This window comes from Onychostoma macrolepis, chromosome 01 (assembly GCF_012432095.1).
Source record: "Onychostoma macrolepis isolate SWU-2019 chromosome 01, ASM1243209v1, whole genome shotgun sequence".
Taxonomy (NCBI): Eukaryota; Metazoa; Chordata; class Actinopteri; order Cypriniformes; family Cyprinidae; genus Onychostoma; species Onychostoma macrolepis.
In genome coordinates this window covers 38,167,068-38,185,169 of record NC_081155.1, presented here as the reverse complement: position 1 = coordinate 38,185,169, position 18,102 = coordinate 38,167,068, and the positions used below count along the sequence as shown (strand labels likewise).

Below are 18,102 nucleotides of genomic sequence, written 5' to 3'. Positions count from 1 at the left end.
GGCCCCATCTTTTTGCAGTCGGCCCTCGTCACCTGAAGTGCGAATAAACATGAATATTTAGCACTTATAACTTGACTCCAAGTTATAACTCCAAAATGTCTATACTGATTAAAATACAAAGAATATTGTTTTGTTGCGAGGCAAATGTTTTTACAGACTTCAAAAATTCAATAAAAACTTCATAAAATCTCATCTTTAGCTTTGAGTTTTCTCTTCACAACTCTTTCATTGCATCTTCCGTCCTTTAGTAAAGCTTATATAGAGATTATTTATGATATGCTGTATATAAATTACAATAGCAATAAAATAGCTATAATAAAACTGTATTTTTATTGATCCAATAAAAATAGTAACGTTGTAACTTAAATTACATTATTGCTGTCTGCTACCATATGAGATTCTCCGTTTCCTTTTTTTTTCAAGATAGGTTGATGTGAAATATCAAAAATTTTACCATTTTTTATAATTGATATATATTATTTTTGTAATTGAGAGAGAGAGATGTAAGATATTATTGTATATCAATATTTGAAGAGAAAAGAGATATATACATATATATCATATATACACATCATACATATATACACAGTATATGGTATATATTGACTATTATATACTGTACTATAATCACTCTTTTGTCTGCAAATATTGATATTCAATAATGTTTTAATTGATAACTATTAATATAACTATATTCATTAATATGCTTATGTGGGTATATGGATGGTTAGAGTCAGTGTTCATATATGTGTATGTGATACATTAAATGAATAAACCTGGGGCTTAGTAAGATAAGGAATGGGTTAATCACATCAAATGATAAAATTATCACAGACACTCAAGGTCTTTAGGGAGACATGTCTCTTCTGGAAGACATATTACAGAAACATGGATCTGGTAAAGAGACAGAAGCGAGAAAGACATTCATATAGGAAGCTGTCAGGTACAGATATACTCAAGGATAAACGAGGTAAGAACAGATGAGCAAAGAAAGACTTTAAACCTGCAGAGCTTTGATCACTCAAAACTTTTTTTAATCACACAACTTGTCTCTGTGCCTGTTATATCATATTCATTAATCTAACAGGCCACATCTACCCCACTGAACATAGTCCACAGCCATCAGACAGTGGAAATGTGTTCCTTTTTCAATTAAATCACCCAAAATAAGTACCATCATCAGAGCTAAATCACATAAAAATCCAACTGCAGTTAAAATTCACCAGCCAGGCCAGCCAGAGTCCCCGTCAAAGGGGTCATTTTAAGAGAAATTGATTTTCCTTGATCTTTTGACATGAAAGATAGAATTATTGCAGACTGTTTTGTGAACCTGTCAAAATGTAATGAAAAAAGAAAAGAGGCAACTATATTGGACCCGTCAGCAGAACCCAGAACCCATAACTAAGCGTTTTAACATCTCATGCACTTTTTTTTTTTTAATAAAAACAATTTATTTAATTACCCCTTTGAATAAAATTCAGAAAAAAACTTTCAGAATAAACTATAAGAATTACTCCTTAAAACAGAAGAATGTAGTCCAATATTTTTCAAAGAAATAGTTCACTCAAAAATGAAAAATCTGCTGAAAGATTACTCACCCTTAGGCCATCCAAGATGTAGATGAGTTTTATTTAGAAGAAATTTACATCACTTGCTCACCAATGGATCCTCTGCAGTGAATGGGTGCCGTCAGAATGAGAAAAAGCTGATAAAAACATCACAATAATCCACAAGTAATCCACACGACTCCAGTCTATCAATTAACATCTTGTGAAGTGAAAAGCTTGTAGAGGACAAATCAATCATTAGGTGTTTTTAACTTCAAACTGTTGCTTCCAGCTAAAATACGAGTCCTCAATCCATAAAATTGTGTTCTCCAAAAAATAGACTTTTGTGATTCAAGAGAGAAATATGCACAGATTAAGCACCGTTTACAAGTGAAATCAGTTCTAAACAAATACAAAGAACAACAGGGGATGGACTTTTTTTTTTAATGGAGGAAGCATTACAATGGATTTTGGACAGAAGCAAAGGTTTTTTCTAACAAACACACAGCTTTTCACTTCACAAAATGTGAACTGATAGACTGATGTGGATTAGATGTACATTATTGTAATGTTTTTTGTTTGTTTCACCTGTTTAAGCTCTTATTCTGACGGTACCCATTCACTGCAGTGGATCCATTGGTGAGCAAGTGATGTAATGCTAAATTTCTCCAAATCTGTTTTGATGAAGAAACAAACTTTTCTACATCTTAGATGGTCTGAGGGTGAGTAGATTTTCACCAAATGTACATTTTTGGGTGAACCATTCTTTAAATGGTGGTCATATACATTATTTATTATTTATAATTTCATTTTTTAATGTTTTCTTTTTTGTGTGCCAAAAACTTCAGGGACCTTGTTAAAAATAAACTCATTTCTAATCTTGGAAACCTTTGGAAAGATATGCATATAGGGTTGTGGATATGGTTCTGAAAGTTATAGCATGTTTTCAAAGTAAATCAAGCTCTTTTATCTCAAAAGATCAAGAAAAAAAATAATCGAAGGTTATTTCTCTTGTCGGGCATGATAAAATATCCTGCATGAATGCATCTTTGCATTTTTTTTTTTTTTCTTGCATGAGATCAGATGAACACATGCAGTGGGGAAAGGGCATTACCTGGCCAGACACAGGAAAAGACAGACTTTGCCCTGTATATGGACACAGAACAGACACACATTGAAACACAAATCCACAAAGGAGCAAGACCCCATGCACGAGGACAGACACTGGTGGTTACCCTGCAACGCTCCAGCTGAATCCTCAGAGGCTCTGGCTCGCACGCGGGCGGCGACTGCACCTTCAGCCAGTTCTCAGCGGTTGCCGCAGCCTGCTCCAGTTGCTGGAAGAGATTGTAGAAGGCCAGGACTTTGGTCTGGTAGGCCAACCATGCCAGCCTTTCAGCCAGGAGAGCGCAGAAGTCGACCCATCGAGCACGTAACTGCTGAGCCGCCTGCTGGATGTCCTCGGAATTCTGACCATCTTTAGAGAAAGATCCATTAGGACAAATGAGACTCATGCATATTGAAACAGCATTTGAGGCAATTAAGCTGGCAAAGGCTTTAGACTTTCAAAATAGCTGGGAAACGTCCCATCGATGTACATGTCTATCTATTATTAATAGAGCTGATATTATGCAGGATTTTATTACTTTAATTACCAGCAAAATGCAGATTATTACTTTCCAAAATGGGGGATATTTGTGTGTGTCTTTTACAAGACAACAAGGGCAAGTTTTGAATTATGCAAGACTGATTGAAAATCAAGGGGCGTTTACAAGACATTTGAACTGAAATGAATGTGCATATGAAAATAATCACTTAGAATTCATGCATACCGCTAGTGAGCTGATCCACCAAAGCCTGGGCTGAGCGAGTGGCTTCTTGTAACTTCCTGAACTTTTCAGTTTTTTCCCTGTCAATTGCCTCAAAAATGGTTGAAAGAATCACACAGTAAACACCAATGAAACACATTTTTTTAAAGCATTAACGTGTTTTAAGTATTGAGTTTATATGTAACTACTACACTTTGCATAATTGAAATATAGTAATTAAATTATATTACATTATTAAAGTTCAAAGCTTTCTCAAGCAATAATATAATACATTTTACGATCTAATATATTTTCACTACACATGAATTTGTTGTATGAAACAGACAAATCACTACAGAACATGTTAATGTAGCCCTACCAGCACTTTCTCATAGAGGTCTGCCACACTGCCTTCCTTACGGGAGATTGAGAACTCTGGATTCTGCAAAACAGCCTCTGACCGAGTCATAAAACTGTGAATTTCAGTGAAGTCCACATCAAATCTGCAGGGAAATTGATGAGAGAACAGCAAAACAAATTAGTTATTCTTGTTTGTTTGTTTGTTTGTTAGTCATTTGAATATTGCTGGAACTCAGGCATTGATTAGCATTTTCCCCTCACTGCAGGCTTTGTTTCAGCATCATTTCTAAACTCAAAAGCACAATTTAACTCATGCAGCCAAAAATCTAAAGAGCTTATTTAGACGAAAATGCCTACACTGCAATAAAAATAAAAAATAAAATCAGTATCTCTGTCCCATTTTATAGCAAAAATATGTAAAATATCTTGTATGTAATACAGCAAAAATATTCCCTTGAGAAATAAAGAATACATTTCACTTCAAATATGAAGTGTCTGTGTCGTTCAGGTGTTTCATTCAGGAAATGTGTACAAATGGGTCCATTTTATTACACAACGATCGTACTGAGTGACCAATAGATTGCATTGTGCAAATCATGCTTTAAAAACTGTTATATGTCAATAAACGTATGTAGTAAGATCTGTTTGTAAGTTTGATTATTTAACCTTAAATCTAGTCCTATAAAATTATTATATAAAAAAGTATTACATTAATTAAAAATTTGGATATTGGACGGATAGATGGATGGATAAAATGTACTTCTGGAGTTTTATGCTTTATAGTTGTTGTTCATTGGCTTTGACACCATCTACAAATTAGCTAGTGTACTGATAAAATTGGACAAAATTTAGTTTTAGCAGACATATACATTTAAATTTTACAAAAAAAAAAAAAAAAAATGTAAATTGATGACATACTCCACTCACTCATTATGTCCAATCAATTACTCTACAGAATGAGAATATCCCTCCCCCTAATAACAGGTAGCAAATAATGTTCACTATGATATTATTAAATCTTAATGGCTATTTAAAAAGAATAGACAAGCCCTTCAATGTTGTAGTTGGAAATATATCAACACAGGAAAAAAGTCTTTAAGCAAAAACATCACAAAATTGATTACCTTTTTATTTTCTAACAATTAGTTTTATAATATATTTCGAACGGTCTTGAAATAGTGTTAAAGATAAAACATACAGAACTATCTGTGTCGTTAATAAAAAAAATAAAAAAATTAAAAATCCCAAAGCAAAGCTTTTGTTGTCATAAATGGGTCTTCCACATTTAGTGACCTGTGACAAAACTGAGGTACATAAGCTCACCTTTTCCGCAGTTCTGAATCAGCAACAATCTGTCGCTTCTTCTGAGGTGGAGGGGTAGATATGCCCTCCTTAGTATGCTTCACCATCTTTTTCTGGTTCGTGGTCACCTTGGTGACAGTTGCCATGGTTGTATGCGTGAGCTCCGACTGGGATGTGGTGACAATAGTTGAAAACTAAGAGGGACAAAAGTTGTAAGACACGCATGTGTAAATGTATAGAAGTCTGATTCTTGAGTGCATATGAAAGAAAGAGTGCGATACAGTGAGAGCGCTTTATTTATTCTGAGTGATGGCATGGCCATGCAGGAAGCCATATCAAATTTTGAGAGAAATGGAAATAGATGGAACAGTATTGCGGAAAAGATGAGACACAGTAAATGGAATTGCATTAGCATAACCACCTTGGTGCTGGTGAGCTGAAGCGACTGTACCAATTTGTCCCAGCGCTGAGCAAACCTCTCCAGCTTTGCCTCTAGTTTCCCAGCGGCCTCTTTGCTCTTAATGTTGGTCAGCAGATCTTGAACAAGGGAGCAAAGCTTGTCCAGGGTTTGCCTTTTCAACTCCAGGTCTGCTTTTAAAATCTGAGGAACGAAATTCAACCGACAGTCTTTAAGTTCTGAAATTTATTCTTAAAGGAATAGTCCAGGCCAAAATTAAATTCTGTTATCATTTACTCGCCCTCGTCATTCCGAACAACATAAAAGAAGATATTTTGAAGAATTTTGACATGTTGACCCTTCACAGGGAGTTTGATTGACAGGCGATATTTCCGCGGTTGAAACAAGATACCTTCGGATATTCATTCAGGTTTTTTTTGTGCTATAACTAGTAAAGAGGAAGAGATAATCGGTTCATGCGGCGCTACAGTGACACATTAAAGAACCACAAAACGGTATTTATAGTTTGAATTTCTTAAAAAATTACAAAATTTGAAAGCTGAGACTTTTTTTCATACCAAAAGTAACCTGCTCTGTCTTGTCTGTCGGCGTGTTTCCTCTTTGCTCTACAATGTATTTTTCATTGCGTGAGAACATAATGTGCGGCGTGAGAGCACAGAGAAAAATAGTAGAAAGAATAGTAATGAAGGGGCCTCCGTTTTATTTTTTGTCTATACTATGGAAGTCAGTGTGACCTAAAACCAACATTTTTCAAAATATCTTGTTCCACAGAAAAAAGAAAGTCGTACAAGTTTGAAACGACATGAAGGGGAGCAAGTTATGACAAAATTTAAATTTATCGTTAGACTATACCTTCAAAGTTAGCCAACCAATGAGAACTTTGAAAAACAGAACTACATAATATCTGGGAATTGTGTTGCATCACTAAAAAGGCCTGATTTCAAAGCCATTACAAAGGATTTCAACATAAAACGTCATTCGAAACCCATTTTACTTCTGTAACATGAAAATTTTACGTCATGCAGAATATTCAACGAGGGAAAAAAAAAAATTCAAAATACTCGATTTTATCCACCAGGACTTGATTGTTAAGCATGCAAAATAGGGTTGACTTCAATGCTTCAGTGAGTTTGGATTATGTGTGGCCACTTACGGCAAGCTTCCTTAGGTTGGCGGCCACTTCATTTGGGTCATTTGTGCCGCTGCTTTGGATAGTCTGAACTAACTCCTCCTTCTGAGTCAGCCAAGAATCAAACAGCAGCTATAAAACAAGCACAGCGGATTAAAGGGAGATTGTGAGATGTGTTCTGCACTGCTGCTTTTCCTGTTTCTTTTGAGTACTGGTGATGTTATCATGCTGACTCTCTTGAGAAAAGAGGTCTTCAAAACCTTTATGTTTCCCCAGACATGCTCTCATTATAGTCATTTAACAGGCAGGACTCAAAAGGCATTTTGAAAGCTGCTAAATGCATTGTAAAAGCTTTTTCAGCATGGTCTGGAAGGATTCGGTACCTGCTCCTCAGAGAAATGCTGCCAGCACAGCAGGATCTTTTGAAGAAGGATCCAACGCTCTTCAGTCCATTTGCAGATCGCTGCCCATCGTTCCCCAAGGTTCTGTGTAAGTAAAGTGGGGGTGTTATGGAAAACCGATTCAAGTAAACAAAATATTATACCACAGTTATTTGGTCCAAACCACCGGTCAGACCTTAGGGCTGTGGTTATGGCTACAAAGGTCACATTACACAGTAGCAGATTATGGTTGTCAGGCCTGTATTTGAGTAATTAATGCAGTTCCATTCACACACATTTTGGTTATTTACAAGAGTGGCAACCGCATTCTATAACCACACTTGGTTGTCTGTTACATTATGCAGTGTGAAAGAGCCTCTCTATGGTATAAAAGCTGTTGTTGCTTCATTGTGACCCTGGACCACAAAACCAATCACAAGTAGCACTGGTATAGTTGTAGCAATAGCAAACAATATGGGTCATGGGTCAAAATTATAGATTTTTCTTTTATGCCAAAAATCATTAGGATGTTAAGTAAATGTTCCATGAAGATATTTTGTAAAATTCCTATTGTAAATATATAAAAACTTAATTTTTGATTAGTAATATGCATTGCTAAGAACTTAATTTGGACAACTTTAAAGGCGATTTTCTCAATATTTTGATTTTTTTGCACCCTCAGATTCCAGATTTTCAAATATAGAAGTCAACACTTGAAGTGGATCAAAAAAGTTCAAAGTTCATCAATGACAAAATTTACCTGTAGTTTTTCCTCCAAGGCTGCGGTGGCGCCATCACCGCTGTTCTCATCTACTACCACCACCATATGAGTCAGAGAGTTCACCCGCACTTGCTCTAGCTCCAGATCTTCCTGTAAGAGCTGTAGGGACAATTATGTCTTTACTTATTTGTTTTTTTCTTATCAATAAACCACCAAAAATTGCAGTACATACTTTTTGCTCTTCAATTTGTCGCTTTATGTCATCAAGTTCGGGTCCTAAAGGCTGTGCTCCCATTCTTTTAATTCGATTTTCAGTTGTGTCCAGCCAATCAGAGAGCTGCTTCAGCTGCTGGTGCTGCAGGTCCATCAAAACCTCATGAAGCCTAGAAATGTTCCAAAACATCAGTTATATGAATGTTGTAAATAGCAAAGGTCTGTCTGTAAAGAGTGACAGGTTTATATTCCTGGCTAAAGGCTTATCATGCAAACATGTGACCACCTGCTCTGTCTCTCCATACTGGCCACACGCAGATGTTCCCAGCGAGAGTTGAGCAGATTCATCTGTTCCCGCACCTCCCTCTCTTCATCATCAGTCAGCTGCCCTCCAGACAATAACACACTTCCTGCTTTGAGAACCCGGCCCACGCTGCCCTGATGAGACGTTAACTCCACCATGTAGCCCTGGACAGACAACAGACACTTATATGATAAACATCAGTAAGATTTTTTTTTTTTTGAAAGAAAACAATTCAGCAAGAATGCAACAAATTGATCCAAAGTGACAGTAAAGACTTTTATATGATTACAAAATACTTCAATTTCAAATAAATGCTGTTCTTTTAAACTTTCTATTCATCAAAGAAATAATGCATCACTGTTTCTACAAAAATATTATTCAGCACTATTTTTAACATTGATAATATGAAATGTTTCTTCAGCACCTAATCAGCATTTTAGAATGACTTCTGAAGGATCATGTGACACTGAAGTAATGATGCTAAAAATTCAGCTTTGCCATCACAGGAATAAATTACATTTTAAAGTATACTGAATTAGAAAACTGATATTAAAAATTATATATGTTCTGTATATGTATACAGTATCTCACAGAAGTGAGTACACCCTTCACATTTTTGCAAATATTTTATTATATCTTTTCATGTGACAACACTGAAGAAATGACACTTTGTTACAATGTAAAGTAGTGAGTGTACAGCTTGTATAACAGTGTAAATTTGCTGTCCCCTCAAAATAACTCAACACACAGCCATTAATGTCTAAACCGCTGGCCACAAAAGTGAGTACACCCCTAAGTGAAAATGTCCAAATTGGGCCCAAAGTGTCAATATTTTGTGTGGCCACCATAATTTTCCAGCACTGCCTTAACCTTCTTGGGCATGGAGTTCACCAGAGCTTCACAGGTTGCCACTGGAGTCCTCTTCCACTCCTCCATGACGACATCACGGAGCTGGTGGATGTTAGAGACCTTGCGCTCCTCCACCTTCCGTTTGAGGATGTCCCACAGATGCTCAATAGGGTTTAGGTCTGGAGACATGCTTGGCCAGTCCATCACCTTTACCCTCAGCTTCTTTAGCAAGGCAGTGGTCATCTTGGTGGTGTGTTTGGGGTCGTTATCATGTTGGAATACTGCCCTGCGGCCCAGTCTCTGAAGGGAGGGGATCATGCTCTGCTTCAGTATGTCACAGCACATGTTGGCATTCATGGTTCCCTCAATGAACTGTAGCTCCCCAGTGCCGGCAGCACTTATGCTGCCCCAGACCATGACACTCCCACCACCATGCTTGACTGTAGGCAAGACACACTTGTCTTTGGTCTCTTGGTCTCATCAGACCACAGGACATGGTTCCAGTAATCCGTGTCCTTAGTCTGCTTGTCTTCAGCAAACTGTTTGCAGGCTTTTTTGTGCATCATCTTTAGAAGAGGCTTCCTTCTGGGATGACAGACATGCAGACCAATTTGATGTAGTGTGCGGCGTATGGTCTGAGCACTGACAGGCTGACCCCCACCCCTTCAACCTCTGCAGCAATGCTGGCAGCACTCATACGTCTATTTCCCAAACACAACCTCTGGATATGACGCTGAGCACGTGCACTCGACTTCTTTGGTCAACCATGGTGAGGCCTGTTCGGAGTGGAACCTGTCCTGTTAAACCGCTGTATGGTCTTGGCCACCGTGGTGCAGCTCAGTTTCAGGGTCTTGGCAATCTTCTTATAGCCTACGCCATCTTTATGTAGAGCAATAATTCTTTTTTTTTCAGATCCTCAGAGAGTTCTTTGCCATGAGGAGCCATGTTGAACTTCCAGTGACGAGTATGAGAGAGTGAGAGCGATAACACCAAATTTAACACACCTGCTCCCCATTCACACCTGAGACCTTGTAACACTAACGAGTCACATGACACCTGGGAGAGAAAATGGCTAATTGGGCCCAATTTGGACATTTTCACTTAGTGTACTCACTTTTGTGGCCAGCGGTTTATACATTAATGGCTGTGTGTTGAGTTATTTTGAGGGGACAGCAAATTTATACTGTTATACAAGCTGTACACTCACTACTTTACATTGTAGCAAAGTGTCATTTCTTCAGTGTTGTCACATGAAAAGATATAATAAAAGATTTACAAAAATGTGAGGGGTGTACTCACTTCTGTGAGATACTGTATATGTTATAATATTTACAACCCGAATTCCGGAAACGTTTTTTAAATTTGAATAAAATGAAAACTAAAATAATTTTAAATCACATGAGCCAATATTTTATTCATAATAGAACATAGATAACATAACAAATGTTTAAACTGAGAAATTTTACAATTTTATTCACTGTTTTCAAAACAGTTTGAAGACATCTGGGTATCGAGGTTATGAGTTTCTGGAGTTTTGGTGTTGGAATTTGGTCCCATTCTTTCCTGATATAGGTTTCCAGCTACTGTAGAGTTCGTGGTCATCTTTGATGTATTTTTCATTTAATGATGCGCCAAATGTTCTCTATAGGTGAAAGATCTGGACTGCAGGCAGGCCAATTCAGCACCCAGACTCTTCTACTACGAAGCCATGCTGTTATAATAGCTGCAGTATGTGGTTTTGTATTGTCCTATTGAAATACACAAGCCCTTCCCTGAAATAGACGTTGTCTGGAGTGAAGCATATGTTGCTCTAAAACCTTTATATACCTTTCAGCATTCATGGTGCCTTCCAAAACATGCAAGCTGCCCATACCGTATGCACTTATGCTCCCCCATACCATCAGAGATGCTGGCTTTTGAACTGAATGCTGATAACACGCTGGAAGGTCTCCCTCCTCTTTAGCCCAGAGGACACGGCGTCCATGATTTCCAACAAGAATGTTAAATTTGGACTCGTCTGACCATAGAACACTTTTCCACTTTGAAACAATCCATTTTAAACGAGCCTTGGCCCACAGGAAACGACGGCGCTTCTAGACCATGTTGACATATGGCTTCCTTTTTGCATGATAGAGCTTTAGTTGGCATCTGCAGATGGCACAGCGGATTGTATTTACCAACAGTGGTTTCTGGAAGTATTCCTGGGCCCATTTAGTAATGTCAATGACAGAATCATGCCGATGAGTGATGCAGTGTTGTCTGAGGGCCCGAAGACCACGGCATCCAACAAAGGTCTTCGGCTTTGTCCCTTACACACAGAGATTTCTCCAGTTTCTCTGAATCTTTTGATGATGTTATGCACTGTAGATGATGAGATTTGCAAAGCCTTTGCAATTTGACATTGAGGAACGTTGTTTTTAAAGTATTCTACAATCTTTTTATGCACTCTTTCACAGATTGGAGAGCCTCTGCCCATCTTTACTCCTGAGAGCCTCTGCCTAAGACATCCCTTTTATAGCTAATCTTGTTATAGACCTGATGTCAATTAACTTAATTAGTTGCTAGATGTTCTCCCAGCTGAATCTTTTTAAACTCTTGCTTTTTCAGCCCTTTGTTGCCCCCATGCCAATTTTTTTGAGACCTGTAGCAGGCATCAAATTTGAAATGAGCTCATTGGATAAAAGTGTAAAATTTCTCTGTTTAAACATTTGTTATGTTATCTATGTTCTATTGTGAATACAATATTGGCTCATGTGTTTTGAAAGTCTTTTCATTTTCATTTTCAAATTTAAAAACGTCCCAACACTTCCAGAATTCAGGTTGTAAAAGCATTTATAGACTTCTTTTAAAGATATAAAAAATAAAAATAAAATTAAAATTAATTAATTAATTAAAATAAAATTTTAATGACCCCAAACACTGGAACAGTAGTTTAAAATCTTATATTTAAAAATGTATTAAACACAGTCTAAGTACACTGTAAATGGTGTTAAACATTGACTACATAACACAAAATTCTTAAAATCTTCAAAAAACTGCATGATTCATCACAGCACCTCTATCAACAAACAAAAATGTGCAAATAAATAATACGCTTATTATAATAATAATAATAAGCTAAAGAGTTTAAGAGCTCTTAACTTCTCTGTTTCTTTGCTATCATCTAAAAAATCTCACTGTACATCTGTTTCCATCCTTAACACTTCCCTCAATGAGTTTTTTCACTCATTATATCATGCCATTCTCTCAGTCATTTAATATCCCCAGATAACTTTTCAATTCACACCCACGCAAGGCACAGTTTGATCCTTTGACTCCCAGACCAACCATTCTAAAAGATGTTGGAATATGAAACTGAGGGGAAACACTTATAATTACCATCTGTTACGAACAGAGAAATCAGATTTATTCAGAGACTGTAAACACGGGGGGCATACGAATATCTATGTTAATAATAACAGCCCATAACTTCTTGAACAATATATCTTAGTTCCAAAACTTCCAGACAGCATTAGGGTTCAAAGTTATTTTGAAGAAATGAATCACCTGTCCAGATTTAGAGCCGTTCCTATACTTCTTACAAAAATGTAAAACGTCTTATATTGACCAGATGTCAGATACTGAATAAACGTATACAGATGTGTCAACTGAAGAGTATTTCTGGGACAATACAGATGTCAATTTAACTTTATACACAAAATCTAAAGTGTATGGGTAGTCATGAGTCATTTTTAGAGCAACATGCAAAATGTATGAAGAAGAACATTGTAGTTTGCACCAAAATAGTAGGCTATTTTTTTAGACAAAACCAATCTGTAACTGTTGCTTAGAATAACTAATTGCTCAACAAAAGCTGTAAAAGGACAGTCTGGATATATGCTTTTCTGTATGGCCTTCAACTTTGGGCAAAGGTCATATCATAAGACTCTGAGCTTATGTAGGAATCCGAAATTGTCATATGGCAGTTAAAGCTCATGAAATCACAACAAATACAGCTAGCTTTAATAGCAATTCCTGGATCACCTCTAAAGGGAATCTGTATTGTCTGCTAAAAAGACATAAATGACAGCACTGTCTTTGAGCATTAAATTTTTTTTTGCTCTGAATCAGTAACCTAACATGACAGCTGTGCACTAGTCCTTCTGAAAACTTATGAGTTCTGACATCATAATTGAGAAACGATGAGGATTCAAGTGATTTTTGGAGGTACTTCAGAACAAAAGTGGGCAACACTTTAGATTACAACCCGCAACGTACTGCGTAAGTAAACAGAATTTACAGTGTAACTTTTTTGTAATTATAGTGTACCTATTCAGTATCTCCGTGTAAGTATAAGGGAATAATATGTGAAGTTTAGGGAATAAAGGGGTAATAACCTGTAAAATTACAAATTATTTTTACTGTAAGTATTTTTAAACTAAGTGGTACCTATTCTAATATTACGTGGTATGTAGGCTATATAACAATCTTATATTTGCAAGCGATTTAACAAAAACGTACACTGTGTAGGCCTACTTTTTAAACACACTAGGTTATTGTTTCAATCCAAATGCTTGGTTGAGACTGTTGTGTTAGGAAGCTGACTTGATTTGACCCAATTTGGGTTGATATCAGTAATAAAAGTAACCCGACGGCCAAGTCCGCGGTTTTCCTGGGGAATTTTTCTTCCTGGTATTGTAGTACTTTTACTATCTGTACTATAAAGTTTTCTCACGGGTGAATGACACATGATGTAGCCAAGCTGTTCCCAATTCCAGTCCTCGCGCCCCCCGCTCTGCATATTTTGCATGTCTCACTTAGTTAACACACCCGATTCAGATAACCAGCTCGTTAGAAGTGAGCTATGTGCATGAACTGTGTTCCGATTGACATGCTCCCTACACAGTGTTCATTGCTCCCTAACGTTACTCCCTGAGCAGGGGAAATCCTTTGAAATTTATTTCACTTCGGAACATTCATTCACGGATTTGCGCTGCGCAGCGTCTTCACACACAGACTAAACTTACTAAAGAAGTGTTAAGTGTGACATAATATACCTGTAAATAAATACTATTTAAATTTACGTCTCGCACACTTTAATGCACTTTGTATGGAACATATACGCTCACTTCAAACTGGAATCATGGCGGAGTATCTGGTGATGTCCACTTCGCAGGGCACTTACGGTCGAATAGAACAAACGTCGCATGAAATGTGCAGAGTGGGGGGCGCGAGAACCATTGATGTAGCCTATTGTAGTGAATTTTTCTCTTGTATTCTGGTCTGTGAGCGTATATGTGTGCAGGGGGCGTGGCTTTAGACGGCGATTGCAGGGAGGGTGGGGCGTTCGCTTTCAGTGCTATCAGGCTAAAGTTAGCATTTTCCAAGATCTCCTACTGCACCTTTAAGATGGAAAATTGTGCTCATTTAAAACTAGAGCAGTGAATGTGCTGATCGGGAACTGGAAACTGGAATGCAACATCTTGAATGGCACTTTAGACGAGTCTATCCGTGTTTGCGGTGCTCATGACAGGAATGTGTGTCGAAAATACAAGAAAACTAATCGAAGCGAGGAGGAGAGTGATTTTTGAGACTGACTGGAATGTGTTCTTTTAAAACTGGAGAGTTTTGTCCGAGTATGTTCTCACAACATTAAGCAGTAAAGCCGGGAACTGAAGTAGTCAAAATGGTGCTTGAGGATGTGGACCACAATGGTAAAATCAAAGACGGTAAAATCCTGTCAGATCGCTATAATACATAGTTTAATATTGAATTTCGGTGTTTATTACTGTGTGTTTATTGACATGATGGTTTGGCCATAATAGTTTAAGTTCGTCAGTGGGTGAAAAACATGAATCTTAATTTTGTTCTTAAACTTTTCAAAAGAATTTGGTTTAACTGTATAAATATGGAGTTGCTTTGCTTTTTCTGAACTGGTGTAATACATTTTTATCTTTTATTATCTGTTGCCTGTGTTGTTACTGTTGTCATATGGTGTATGATTTTAATTTAAAAACCCAAATTTCAAATAATATTTGAATTAAATAAAACAGAAGAAGCTTTCATGAGGTAAGCTGACTTGTAAATTATAAATCATAGCAGAAAGTCATTAACTCGTTCAGTAGATGTCCAGTTTTGTTGTTCAGAAATCATCATGTTTCCTTTAATAACAGAATGGTTAAAAATACCTATAGGCCTATAATAAAATACCAGTATAAAATTATACAAAGAATATTGTCTTTCTAAATCACCCCTAAACGTAAGATTATTGTTTAGGCCATACCACGTAATATTAGAATAGGTACCCCTTAGTTTCAAAATACTTACAGTATAAATGATTAGTAATTTCACAGGTTGTTACCCCTTTATTCCCCAAACGTTGCATATTATTCCCCCTATACCTACACTATAATTACAAAAACGCTACGCTGCAACTTCAGTTTACTTATGCAGTTCTTTGCAGGTTGCATATCTGGTTGTTACCCCCTTATTACCCAAACGTAACATATTGTTCCCTTATACCTACACGTACGTTCTTTATAGGTACACTATAATTACAGAAACGTACACCGTAAATTCAGTATACTTGCGTAGTTCTTTGCGCGTTGTAATCTAAAGTGTTACCCAAAAGTGCCAATTTCATGTTTCTTTCTCTCTTTTACACCTACCAATAAAGACAGGGAACTTGTTTAATGCAGGAACAAAACTACTTTATCACTTGTGCTTATTATTTATCAATTCAGCAGAAGCACTGCATTATTATATCAGTTTAAATAAACTAAACTGTACAGTCAACATTAGCAATTAATTACAGCTAGTTTAGCCATAGCGTCCTAGCACATGATTCACAATTAGAATTTTGGAAGCCTAGTTAAGATGGTCCAACGAGTTTTCAAAATTGTGCAAAATTGTGTTAACTGTTCTAAAAAGGAACCTTCCAACATCTGAAGGCAGTATTAATGACATTAAAGCTTGAATTTAACAAAATTAGCAACAGATCTTTGCTTCCTTATTATGGCATTCATCAGAATAAAAACGAATTATTGAAAAAGTAATAAATGAAGGATCCTATCCATTGGTTGTTGATTAAATGAAACTTGAAGTTGATTTTAAGAAAGGGGAGGGGTTTTAGCAGTCTAAATGTTTGGAGGAGTCAGACATATGTCACCAGAAAGACGTTTTTTAACAGGAAGATCAAAAAATGACATCTTCAGCGCAAAAAAAAAAAAAAAAGTAAACAATCTTGGATGAATCGTTTACAATAAGATCAATAACTAATTAGAAAACAGTGAACTTTCATTTCATGCCAACTTTTCAACACTCAACTTTTCAACTAAAATCCAGTTACGTATTCTAATGAGTACATAAATCAAACTTTAATCATTGTTCTAGTGGTACATTAAAAAATGGAAATTAATGCCAATTTTTTCAAACAATACATCACCAACTAAGAAAAATATGACCTGAGGCCAGCAGAATCATTAACACGCTCATCTGCTTTCACCTCAAAAGCTTTAAAACAAAAACTAGCAAATTACCTCATGGGTGTGAAACTGCTCTTTGACTTCTTCGACAAAAGAGGAGATGGGTGGCTGTGCTTGCAAGCCGTCCTCCGCGGAGAGCAGCCAGGTCAGGACCTCCTCCAGGGCACTCTGGTAGCTTTCCAGCTCATTTAGCCCCTGTGGCAGGGGACTGGGGGACGGTCGCAGTTCATCGAGCTTGTCTGGAGACTACAGGCAGATAGATGGGAGACAAATGGGCTAGATGATGTATGGATTTCAAAATAATAAAAATATCGAGTTTTTTGTCATTAAATCAAGACTTGCCTAAAGAGCATATTGGCAATGAGGCGGTAGGAGTGGTTGGCTAATCATGGGTACACACACACACGCTCGCGCACGTCACTTAAAGCCCCTAGAGTTCTGGCTGTTTCATCCTCAAAAGCTGGGTGATCTTTAAAGTTAGCCTTCTAATTTTCTTTTCCTGCTTTGGGAAATACCCTCTGTCCTCCTATGAGCTTGAGTGAAATGCACTGGCTGACTGATAATATCAGGGTGTTTTCAGATTGGATTTAAAGATTGTGAGGGGCCTCTTGGTGTTGAGTTATGATTTAGCACAAGGTTTATTAGTGGTGCTTATGGTATTGCTCATATTTCTACAAATTCCTAACCATAAGTATTCAAATTTGGTGTACAACTTGTCATACCACTTGCGCCGTGGACAATAAAACCTCAAATCACACAGCTAGTCGAGAAGAGGTTTTTCTAAGCAACCTTTAGCCTACAATTTTCATCTGACTGACCAGGCAAAAAAAAAACCATAGACTGAAGGTAAAGAAGAGACCTCAGTCATCATCTTGGGGACCAAAATATCTTTAGGGTGACTAACCATCCAGAAACTACCCACAACAATATGTTAAAAAACACTCAGAATACTTTTGCAACCACATAGCAAGGCTTGGCAGCCACCCACAACACCCTATAATTTTACACCAGTGTTATTTTAGTATTATTTATATACTATTTATTAATATTTTGAATGACCTTTTACCATCATATTTTCAGTTTTCAAATATATATATATATATATATATACACAGTATATGATTTTTATTTCATTTTTTGTAATTTAAGTCCTTCAAATTAAACAGATTTATTTCAGTTAAGTTTTTTTTTTTTTTTAACAATTAAGTTTTTATTTACATGTATTTTTTTTTCAGCTTTATTTCAATCTCCAAATGTAAATTCAATCAAGACCACTTTTGTCAAATGTATATTTATTATAATAATGATGCATACAATTAGTGTTGGCGGTATGGTTCTGCTCTGGGCAAAGTCCACGCGCCTGTCCATGCAGCCAAGCCTGGACAGAGTGGGGAGAGCAGCAAGTCAAACCCCCCTGGGGTAACAGAACAGATCCAGTAATCATGCATACATATTACAGTTCACAGCTTAACATGAGTTTGTTGTAAACAGGGCAAAATGCAAATGTACTTTACAACAAAACTGAAAAAAAAAAAAATCACAAACAGATATCAGATTATAATACAGGTTCAAGCTGAGTTGGGGATGGAGGGGGGAGTTAGATGTGGT

At 36.9% G+C, this 18,102-nt stretch overlaps 1 protein-coding gene across 5 annotated transcripts in view; it reads right to left on the bottom strand.

Moving 5' to 3' along the window:
• Window positions 1-18,102, bottom strand: part of dmd (dystrophin) — a 104,859-nt gene that overhangs the window by 69,021 nt on the left and 17,736 nt on the right. For 3 of the 5 annotated variants that reach the window (XM_058769897.1, XM_058769934.1, XM_058769905.1), the window contains exons 10-20: window positions 16,549-16,740; window positions 8,165-8,346; window positions 7,898-8,048; window positions 7,705-7,824; window positions 6,948-7,049; window positions 6,589-6,696; window positions 5,439-5,618; window positions 5,039-5,211; window positions 3,735-3,858; window positions 3,380-3,467; window positions 2,783-3,024 (exon numbers count right to left, since the gene is read on the bottom strand). In XM_058769897.1, coding sequence (XP_058625880.1) covers window positions 2,783-3,024; window positions 3,380-3,467; window positions 3,735-3,858; window positions 5,039-5,211; window positions 5,439-5,618; window positions 6,589-6,696; window positions 6,948-7,049; window positions 7,705-7,824; window positions 7,898-8,048; window positions 8,165-8,346; window positions 16,549-16,740 — 1,662 coding nt within the window. Of the gene's footprint in view, window positions 1-2,782; window positions 3,025-3,379; window positions 3,468-3,734; window positions 3,859-5,038; window positions 5,212-5,438; window positions 5,619-6,588; window positions 6,697-6,947; window positions 7,050-7,704; window positions 7,825-7,897; window positions 8,049-8,164; window positions 8,347-10,929; window positions 10,998-16,548; window positions 16,741-17,808; window positions 17,873-18,102 lie in introns of those variants that run through there. The other 2 variants (XM_058769911.1, XM_058769914.1) reach the window with 2 other exon arrangements.